The 11,544-nt window shown below is 39.4% G+C and overlaps 1 protein-coding gene across 5 annotated transcripts in view; it reads right to left on the reverse strand.

Annotated features, from left to right (window-relative positions):
* The window catches only part of FHL2 (four and a half LIM domains 2), a 68,073-nt gene that overhangs the window by 4,979 nt on the left and 51,550 nt on the right, over nt 1-11,544 (reverse strand). For 3 of the 5 annotated variants that reach the window (XM_019529578.1, XM_019529580.1, XM_019529577.1), the window contains exons 3-5: nt 7,703-7,877; nt 4,683-4,852; nt 3,116-3,302 (exon numbers count right to left, since the gene is read on the reverse strand). In XM_019529578.1, the coding sequence (XP_019385123.1) occupies nt 3,116-3,302; nt 4,683-4,852; nt 7,703-7,877 (532 nt within the window). Of the gene's footprint in view, nt 1-3,115; nt 3,303-4,682; nt 4,853-7,702; nt 7,888-11,544 lie in introns of all 5 variants that reach the window. The other 2 variants (XM_019529579.1, XM_019529581.1) reach the window with 2 other exon arrangements.

The raw sequence follows: 11,544 nt of genomic DNA on the forward strand, positions 1-11,544 counted from the left end.
CTGTCTTCTGGTGTGGATGCTTTGCCTCAAAGTTTGGTGTCATCAGCAAACTTGGCCAGTCTGCTTCTGATTCCAATGTCCACATCATTAATGAAGATGTTGAACAATATGGGTCCAAGGACAGAGCTGTGGGGGACCCCACTGATCACAGGACACCATAATGAGTGACTTCCATCAATTACTACCCTCTGGGTCTGACCACGGAGCCAATTTTCCAGCCAGTTCTTCACCCCCACATCCAAATCATTGATAAAGATGTTCAAAAGCACTGGACCAAGCCCCAATCCCTGAGGGACACCACTGGCCACTTCTCGCCAGGACAATACAGATCTTTTCATTAGAACTCTCTGAGTCCTACCCTGTAGCCATCTCCCTACCCACCTAACTGTTGCACAGTTAAGCCCACAATCCTCCAATTTTCTTGAGAGAACATTGTGGGATACTAGATCAAAGGCTTTTTGGAAATCAAGGTATACAATGTCAAACTCCTCTTGCTTATCCAGGTGGCGAGTTACCTGATCATAAAAGCAGATGAGATTGGTAAGACAAGACTTCCCTGTGATGAAGCCATGCTGGCTGTCATTCAGAATCCTACCTTCTGCAAGCCTATCGCACATAGACTAATTAATTTTTCCAGGATTTTCCCTGGGATAGAAGTTAAGCTAATTGGCCCATAGTTACCGGGGTCCTCCCTCCTTCCCTTCTTGAAGAGGTGGTGCCAAACTGACTAGCACCACAACTGAAAGGGGCCTACAGGTAATAATAGACCATAGTATGAAAATGAGCCATCTGTGTGATGCTGTAGCCAGCAGGGCAAATACTACTCTGGCATGCATCAACGGATAAATCTCAAGCAAAACCATGGAAGTGATTTTCCTGGTTTACTCAGCATTGGTGAAACTGCAGCTGGAGTATTGCATCCAGTTCTGGGGGCTGCACTTCAACAAGGATGTGGAAAAATTTGTGAGAGTCCAGAGAAAAGCCACCCATATGATCAGAGACTTGCACGGCAAGCCATATGAGGAAAGGCTGAGGGACTTGGATCCCTTCAGGCTAAAGAAGAGAAGGCTGAGAGGGGACTTGGTAGCAGTTTACTGCTATATCAGGGGAATACATCAAGGGTTCGGCGAACAGCTGTTCACCAGGGCACCCTTGGGAAAAACCAGGAATAATGGCCACAAACTCCTGGAAGACCATCTCAGGCTTAACACTAGGAAAAACTTCTTCACAGTTGGGGTGTCCACACTGGAATAAGCTTCGTCCAGAGGTGGTGCAATCACCTACTGTGGAAATCTTGAAAATTGCTGGCGTCACCTGACCCCAATTGGTTTTCCTGCCTAGTGCAGAGGGGCTGGACCAGCATTCCCTCTAAGCTTCGTGGTGCGCGTGGCCATGCAGGTGCACCTGGCAGCATGGCATGAGCATGCCTGTGTGGCCATGCATGCCACAAAGATTAGAGGGAATGCTGGGCTGGATCTGATGAACTTGCAAGGTCCCTTACAATCTATGACTCTATGAATCTAAGGTGGGCACAACATTGGCCCTCTTCCAGTCCTCAGGGACCTCTCCGGAGCACCATAGGTTTCAGAAGAGTTTTGCCAGGGTTTTCGTGATGACTTTGGCCAGTATCTTCAGCACTCTCAGATGAAGTTCATCCAGGCCTGCTGACTTATATGTCAATTTTTGTACACACCAGTTGTACAGCAATAGTAGGAAGGCGGTCATTCCTACCGTGCTCATTCTGTACCCTTTCTGGCATGATTTTCCCTTTGGCCCAGTGAAATTCTGAAGCAAAGTAGTCATTCAGTTCATTTTTCTTTTGAATGCTAGTATCCAGCTGTTCTGAATTGTTGAGCAATGACCCCACACTCCCATTTGTTTTCCTTCTGTTCCCAATGTACCTAAGGAGGACTTCTTGTTGTCCTCGATTGCCATTGCTAATTTAAGTTCTGTCACCACCTTAACCTTTCTAATCTGTTCCCTACAAGTGTGGGTTGTTGCTCTATAGTCCTCCTTGGGCCTGTCCCAAGCTTCCACTGTTTGTGCACCTCTTTCTTCTTTTTTAAGAGGGCCATGATTTTCCTGTTTAGCCAAGAGGGTTCCCAGCCCTTCTGCTACCTTTTCTCAGCATGGGAATGGACTTGCTTTGTGCTTCAAGGATCATGTCTTTTAGGAACAACCTCTCTTCATGCACTCCTTTCGCCTTTGGTTTCTGGTCCCACAACACTTCCCCTACTAGTGACCTGAGCTGTTGAAATTTGCATTTTTTAAATCCAAAACTTCAACCCTGCTATCTAATTTGTCTGCCTTGTGACAGACAGTGAATGTGATGGTTTCATGGTCGCTGTTGCCCAGGCCACCCTTTATTTTTAAGTTGGTCACCTGGTCGTCAAGGTATGTAGAAAAAACATTTGAAGCCATGTCTATGGCCGAATCGCTGATTCTCCAAATCAGCATTGAATCTTCAGATTCAGATTCGGCTGAATTGAATCAGGGACAGTGATCTGAATCAATGAATTGATTTACTGTCCCTGATTCGGGCCGAATCTGATTCTGAATTGAATATGGCCTGTTTCACACACCCCTACTGCTTATCCCACCCAAGGTAACTTGCTGTGCACCAAAGTGCATGTGGCATGGGCATTCCCTGGGGACAAGTAGCATCAGTGCAAAGTGCACTACCACTACTCGTCTCCAGGGAACCGAATGTTCACACTTGGATATTGCAGGAAAGATGCAAGCAAATAGGCAAGCAGTAAAAAGGTAAGCCTGGAGTAAAGCAATGTCAGTAAGACATAAAAGAATGTGAGAAAGAGTTGTGGCCCAGAACCTCAATCGTGGACACTGTAGCTCACATGTGTAAAATGTTGGTTCAATGTTATAGTTGTATATTACCAGCATTTCCCATGAAAATCAAATGGAAAGAAAAAGAAATTAAAATTTAAAAATAATTCCAATTTTTTTCAGGCCTCCAAAGATGTAATAAGTAAGATAGTTTCAAAATTCAATATTTGATATTTTTGAGAACATGTTGGGGCTCTTCATTAGCATTCATTTGGTCCATTGCTAACATGAATCTCTACATTTCTAAAACCGATGGCAGCAAGAAACCTACCACTGATTGGGTTGGTGCATCCAGCACACTTTTTGGCATAAAGGTTGCAGAAGCAGCTCAGGCAATATGCAAATTCATCCCGAGAGGTAAAACGCTGTCCAGATAACTGCTTCTTACATCCAGTACAAACAAAGCACTCCTTATGCCAGGGCTGCTCCCGGTAAGTAACCCCTCCTGTAGTGATGGCCTGTTTTATTGAAAGTACAAAACAAAAAGTTTTGTCAGGTTCCCTTCTTACCAAGAATGACCTTCTTGTTTAAAAAAATAGTAATAGTATCTGGTTAATGCTGGCAGGAACAAATTGAAGAGCCAAGCCCTAGTTTTGGGTTAGTATTCTCCAATATTTTCCAATTATATGAGCAATCCCCCTCATTTTAGACAACTTTCTTGCTCTAGTCATTTTTAATCTTGCTCAAATATAACCTATTTGTTCCTAAAACCTTGTTTTAACCTTCCTAATATTTATTTACTTATTTATTTTCCACTCTTTTCCTTACACACATCCCAGCACTGGACTCGACAATGTTCCCTCACCCAATCTTGCTGGTGATAAAAGAACCTCTGTCTGTCCTTATCTTTCATTCTCAATATAACATTTTATTTCAAACTCAGCTGTAAATTCCACTTCTTTCTTGCATCTCCTTGTCACAGATATTTTTTACTTGCAAGAGGAGTCCTTGCTCATTCAAACAATCTCACTGAGCTCAATAAATGTCACTACATTGTGGACACAAGAACATTCATAAGACAGACTTGCAGTAGCAGCTAATAAATTTATTTCTTCCATTGGTTTTATTTTTAACTCCTTCGCATATTACGCAAACAAATAGCGTGCAGACACTCACTGATAAGTGTACTGGCTTTAAGAATTTTTGTTCCAGAAAATATATACTGTATAAACACAATCCATCTTTCCTTTTACCTTAAATTTTCAGGATGAGCTATTTTAAAAGCATTCAGCATTGGACCTTTCCAAATCATAGAACCATAATAAAAAGAACTGGAAGTGGCCTTAGGAAGTCAGTAGTCCAACTTACTACTCAGGGCAGAATTGCCACTGTTTAAACAATCTTAGCCAAGTGTTCATCTAACTTGCTCTTAAAAACTTCCAAGAATAGAGATTTCACAAACCTCGGTAATCTTTCAGGGCCTAACCACCCTCACAGTTTGAAATTTCTTCCTTTTATCCAATCTAAATTTTCCTTGTAATTCAAGACTACTATTTCTTGTCCTGTCCCCTGCAGCCAGAGAGTAGTCTGGTACCACAGACCAAATCAATAGCAATGTGATTATTGATTCTGGTAGAAGAAAACTAAGTCAGTACAGAGTGCTTTTGAAATCTCTCTACATATTTTTCCTATGCTTGAGGCTAAAGGCCCCATTCTAGGAGACTTCTCATAGCAATAAATGTTTTTGCTTGCTGTGGTGTTTGCAGGATTGGGCCCTTAGGTTGTACAGTATTTTGTAGGGTAAATTTGTTTTAGCTTTTATATGACATTTCTTGCTCTCACACAGGACAAAACAAAACATTTAACTGCTTCAGAAACCTGAATTACAAAATCACTACCTTCTTGCACTGGACACACTGCATGGCAAACTGTTTTTCATAGCAGGGTACACAGAAGTTTTGATTATCTTTAGGAATGAAACTCTTTGTCCCAATAGGCTGTTGACAACGATGGCAGATAAAGCAGGTCTCATGCCAGCTGTTACCTTTGTACTCCATTTTGCGAGTACCTGTAATGAGATCAAAACACAGAATGAAGCTAAGAGCTTGGCTACTTTTACCCATAGCTTGCATGTTTGAATTGGTTCAGCTCCCTACTGCAGCATAATGGTCAGTGATTAGATATAAAATCTTACTCAGTTTTTCAGTTAGCATCACAAAGGGTTGGATACTGTTTGCAGAGTATGAGTATTGTAAGCATAAAAGAGACGAGTAGCTATTACTAAAAAGAGAGCCTGCTACACTTTGCCTTCAAGTGGGAATGTATTCATTACAAATTCTTCTACACAGGAGGTGTAAAATATAAAGTGTTAGCTTCAACCAAGGATATAGAAGTGAAAGTAAGGTTTTTAAAATTTATTTCTTCCCTCTGAATCACCTTTGTCTTTGTCCCAGATATAGCCTCAACCAGGTAAGTCTAGTGGAAAGGGTAATGATTTGGGTTCCTGACATCACCTAGTAAAACCCTCTTTTGCAATAAAATAGAGTCACTGGTTGGGTGAGAGAGCAGACGTCCTATCTGTTATGTAGTCCTGTTTCTGTCCCCTTGCAGTCTAAAGTTTAAAGTTGATTTAAAGTAGTGCAGCATCTCATCATGTGCCAAGCCATTAGCTTCATGACTCTTCACTGTTTCTCTGAGAAGGGAGGGGGTCTTCTCATTGACTTCAGTGTTATTTAAGCCATGCTTTGTGTTGAGAAGAAAAAACTTAAAGGTCTTCATTTTTGGAGTCATCCCTCTGTTAGCTAGAAGAGCATATTTGTGAAAGATAACACTGTTTTTTAAAGTGTTCTGGGTATCATAGTATAAAAAGACATCGCCATGCCCCAACTAAAGCAAACATTTCAGAGGTGAGTTGTCAGCCATTCCAGATATCACAAATATTTGAGAAACAAGCAAACTTCTATAATTTTTGACAAGGTCAAAATATATCTCCAAGATAACATGCTGACAGTTTACATTGCTTTTGATGCTTGGAACAAAAATCAATGAAGCATAACATTTAAAAAAATAGCAGCTTGCAGATATCAGGCCTCTGGTTAAAGTCCAAATTCAGCTTTTAGATAGTTGGCATGAATGCCAGAAGAATATTTCCAAAGGCAAAATCTGACCAACCTCTCTAAGACATTTAGATTCTCTCTCCCTTTAGTCATCATTTCAAGTCTTTCATTTTGTCTTATTCTGTGCAATGTGCTCTGAGACATGAGATAAAGCCAGTTTAAAACATGTAAAAATAAAAGAATGATTGACATGTAGCAGCATGACAGATGTGAATAGCTAATTATCTTTCTACAATGACACACATGAATGTGGCCACATTTTAGTAATACACTATTTTAATAAGTCTAAACATACACGTAATTTTGAGAGTAGGCAAAGTAGCAAAAGGCTCACTCCTTTATGCAATGTAACACTGGTCTATAAAAGACAGGAGAACTGAAAACTGAGTAGGGTTGGAGGATAGGGTGAAAGGTTTATTTTCATCTCTCTGATGCACTGGGTTCTAATGGCAGGTGATAATGGCAGTAGTGAGGATCATTGCAGTTGTGCATCCACCTGAATGAAGTCAGTGGGAGCCAGGATAAGGAACTGCACAATCAGGTACTTAACTGCCATCATTCCACATGCATGTCAGCAGTTTTACATAATTTAAACTGAACATTCAAAGAAGAAAAGTATCAACAACCACCCTACCACCCTGACATGTTTCCAGCTTCTTGTGTCTCTGTGTTAATCCATACTTCAGTCATTCAGACTACTAATCTATCCTTGCTCCTGTGCTAAGGTAGCATGTTACAGAAATGGGAAGTGATGCTTCATGTAAAGGCTTCTAGAGACAATGCTACATAGGATGGAGAGTTACTTAGTTGTCAAGTGGGACTCTGACATTAACTGCCTGCACAAGGTAGTCTTGAGTACCACTTTGTGGTTGCATAATTTTGTGATGGCCTGATTTGAGTTCCTGACATCACCTTCCTTTCTGGGTCACCTTCTTTTCTGCAATTTCCTTTTTGGGTCATAAGATTGAACACCATGAGAGTACTAAAATGAAGTTAACAAAGATGGCTTCCCTTAAAAATGACAAAATTAGCTATAGTTTTCAAACAAAACCACTGCCAGTAGTATATTTACAATCCAAAACAAAAAAAAATATCTTGCTGAAGAGTGGAAAGGAGTGAGTATAGAACCTGGAACAATTTTGGACGTCTGATGTTAACTATATATTCATTATTTCTTTCCTGTTTTATCACTCAAAACTCTCTAAATATTTGACAAGACCTGTCAGGCATATAGGTTTTTAGATGAATGATATGAGAGCCAGCTTGGAAAAGATTTACCAGTGCCAATTATCATTGCCAGGCATACGTATAGATTTCTTAAATTTTTAATTCCAGGCCCAGCTTCTGCCTTTTAAACCTTTAAACTAGCAAAGTCTGCTACAGCATTGTAAAGAAGAAAGGCATATTTTATTGTTCTAGTGCTTTAAATCCATGCTTGAGGCAGCTAAGAGGCACTTGTTTCTTAGAGGCACTCGTTTTTTAAACTTGAAGGAAATATTGCACTTTTATCTTCAGAATCTTTGTTCAACAACATTTTTAAGGTGGATTGGCAGTCTTTTCACTAATAATTAAGAAGTGAAACTGGACATATCTAGCTTCCAATTCAGCATTTTAAACGAAATATTACAATTACAAATTTCTATCTGGTCTAGGGGATATCTTAAAACACAGGTTATAATATTTTCTGCTAGCCTGCCAGATCATGCCTTAGGACAGACAGTGAAGCAAAGAAATTAGTTACAAAGGTGAATTTTGATGTTTGACCTGGCCTTCTCTCTGTCTGAAAAGCAGTATCTCCTAACCTGGCATAATAGTCTTCTTGCACTCATTGCATTTAGAAGAATACTCATTGGAGTAGCATTCAGTACAGAGTAGATGTTCCTCTTTTGCAGCAAAAGGTTTGTCGACCAATGAGTTCTTGCACTGAAAGCAGTGGAAACAGGTCTCGTGCCAGTGTCGGTCCTTGTAGGACAGATCCTGTAGAAATCCAAAATCACAGAATAAACAGAATGAATAGTTTGCACAATTGGAAGCTGGGAGAATGTAAACACATCCAGGTCTGAATCTTAGCCAGGATTTAAGGCTTATTCTTACAGATCAAGAAAATAAATTGTCCTGATAAGATGAACTGATTTTGCTCTGGTTACACAAGAGGGCTAAAGACAGCTTTATCCCTTTTTTGACAGGCTTTTTAAAATTCAAGTTCATTTCACTTTTTGTAATGCTTCAGAGAAAGAAGTAATCTCCTTTAGATATTTCTTCTCTGAATAAAGTCCTGTTTTCAAATAAGAATGCATTGACATGCTAAATATGATACATTCTCAACTTGGTTGAGAACATGGTCAGAATCATCACTGTTGCTGTCTAGAGTTTCTTTAATATGATAATTTTACCATGGGCTTACCACAAAGATGGGACATCACATCACTTCTGTAGCTACCAATCCAAAACACTCTGATGCTAGGACTGGCATGGGTATTTCAGTTCCAAAGGTAATTTGTCAGCAGAAGGAATTATTTCAAAGAGTGGTTGTTCCAGAAAAGGCCAAAAGGAAGTCCATAATAAAGATGACCCATACAATTTGTCACATCCAGCATCTTTGGATCTCAGATAAAATGGAACCCAGATCCAAGCAAACCCAATACAATAAAAAAGCTTCACACTCTTCAGTAAATGAGACAAAAACAGAAACTATTCATCTCATCTCTTCCAATTCTGGAGAGGGTATTTGGCTATTTGGAGAAAATGGACCTGAACTATTAAATCAACCCCACACAAACGGGCTTTACAAAACCCACACCACCCTTGGTTTCAGTGATTCTTATTCTACTTTAGGAAAGGACTAAATATGGGACATTTTGCTTTTCCAATTATGACAATTCTCAAAATTCCTGATTTAACCATTAGTACATCAGATGTTTTACCAATGTCATTTTCTGGGATACCTAGAAACATTCTGCTACTGTAAATACAATGTGTGTGACAGAGATACGAGTCAAATAACATATGATGCAGGGCAACATGACTTGCTCCACTCTTATGGGTGCTGTGACAGAAAAGTTTAATGTTGTTCAAAGGAAAAGGGAAGATTAAATAATCAGAATATCTAACCTAATATGTGCATTCTCAGAAATTATAGTAGGATCTGTGTAGTGAATTAGCAAATTAACCTTTTGGTTTCCATTTAAAGATTCAAGGATAGTTTGACTAAATTACTTGTACTAAATTATTTTGCTGATCTTAATAGAGAAGAACAAAGTCTAAGATGTCAGCATTTTTTAATCTGTGAGGCAGAACATTAACAGTAGCATAATTTAGTGAGTTTCATTTGAACACCTGCTCTGCCCTCCCTCCCCTCAACTCCTTCAATTTATTTTCAAGTCATGATTGAGGATGTTCATGTTTTTCCGGCTCTGAGGTCATGCTCTGAGGTATAATACCCATTGAAGATCCTATTTCACTTTTTCAAAGACTTATTCATTCAGCTTTCTCTATTCATGTCAATCAAAACCTTCTAAAACAGCCTGATTTCTCCTCATGTATCAGATATTTTTGAACATCAAAATAAAAAAACCTCGTTGAAAAGATTAGTATTTACATTTATGTTTTTAAAGGAAGTTGAACAACCTAATCCTGATCTCAGAAGAACAATATTTTTCATGGAAAAATGCAAGGCTAGAGTCAACTAGGAACATTCCAAAATGAAATATTTGCCTGCTGGAAAATGAAATGACAACAGATCTGTTTTTCTTGATTGCTTATGAAAGTGAAAACTATTTTAAACATAAATTATTATTTTTTCCAGTTTCCTTTTTTGCTATGTTGCTATGTTTCCTCCAAAATTAGTAATCTAATGGTTTGCTTTTTATTTGTATAGGCCTCAATAGAAGTATAAGGTTTTCATGTTTTAAGAGAAGAACTAATAGATTATGCTTATTCTTTGCTGTAACAGTTTAGCAATCTTTGGTCAGAAGCCTCTGAGTCATAAATGCTAAGCAGAGTTAAGTTTAATGTTTAAGCCTAGGTTTACAATGCAGCCATTGGTGTGATCTACAGCATGTATATTTATACCGGAGCTAGGCAGAATATGCCTAGGTTAATATTTCTAGTATTGTAGCCACAGCACCATGGGCTACACAAGCCTACTTGTGACCCCATGTACTTACTGTCAGTACTCAAGTTGGCTGGATGAAAGCTAGCTCAGGTACATTTGTATGTACTAGTCACACCTCTGACTGCACTGTATTTAGAAACACAACTTAAACACAATCTAGACATAGCAGTCAAGAGAAGACTCTGAGTTATGCTTCAGCCTCATGTGCAAACACAATTTTATGTTAAATTATGTCCAGACATTATTGCAGTTCTTCCATAATGTACAAATCTAGGGTTAAATTATGTCCAGACCCTGACTAATTCCTAACCTAAACTTAGAGCAGCCTCTAACATGCTCTAATTTATAGTGGCTGCTCACAACCCAAAAGAACTGTTTCAGTGTTCATACTCCCTACACATACTCATACCATTGGTTCACATTAGTTCACACATATACATACTTATACTATTAGTTCACACTCCCTACATAGGTGTGCCAGAAGGAAGTGACAAAAATCACTGGGTGACTATGTGACTAAGGGATTTCCTGGTATTTTGGAAGGTATGTTTGAAAGATTGGTTATACTGGTTTCACATTTTCTGGGCATGTTTACATGTGTGCTTTACTGCGTGTTAGACTAATTTAATGCACAGTAAAGCATCACTGTCTACACGTGCGCCACAATGAGCGTGCAGTAGATTAATTTACTCTGGTGTACAATAGTCCTGTAAAACACAGATACTATCCTATACCACAGTAAATCACTGTGTCTAAACACTTGTGTAGGTGGTGACGTTGGGATTAGTTTGCACCCCACTATGTATAACAAACAGTTGAGGACCTAACTTATTGTATGAATTGATCCTGATCTTTTTTTCAAGCTCAGCCTTCAATATTGCAGTTCTTCCATAATGTACAAATCTAGGGTTCAGCCTACATTTACTTTTTTGGATGAAACTTTTATGGGCACATCTACATGTGATGCTATGTCACCGTAGTGACACACTATGGTGACATAGCATCCAAAAGTGTCTACTATGACCAGGAGCTACTTCACCAAAGCAGTGCACTCGCCCATTATAGCACACCTCTATGGCAACATAGCTGCTGAAAATAACCATGCGCCACATACCAAAAGGAAGTACTGAAACATGGCGCAGTAACAACATTGTCATAGGGTGTCATGAAGATGCACCCTATGTGAATAAAATTTTTAACTGAACAGAATTGTAAGATTAGAATTGCCTCGTTTTATAAACATAAATTCCTTATACCCTGCAACTCCATTGTGTTTATTTCATACATTTCATAGACATTAGGGCTGGAAGTAACCTTGGAAGATCATAGAGTCCAGCCCCCCACCCAAAGGGCAGGAAGTCAGCTGGGGTCATAGGATCCCAGCAAGATAAGCATCCAATTTACTCTCGAAGGTGTTCAGTGTAGATGCTTGAACCACCTCTGATGGCAGGCTGTTCCAGACCTTGGGGGCTTGGACAGTAAAGAAATTCTTCCTTATGTCCAGCCTGAAACGGTCTTGCAGGAGTTTGT

Source organism: Crocodylus porosus, unplaced genomic scaffold, assembly GCF_001723895.1.
Source record: "Crocodylus porosus isolate Cpor-Errol unplaced genomic scaffold, CroPor_comp1, whole genome shotgun sequence".
In the NCBI taxonomy this organism is placed as follows: domain Eukaryota; kingdom Metazoa; phylum Chordata; order Crocodylia; family Crocodylidae; genus Crocodylus; species Crocodylus porosus.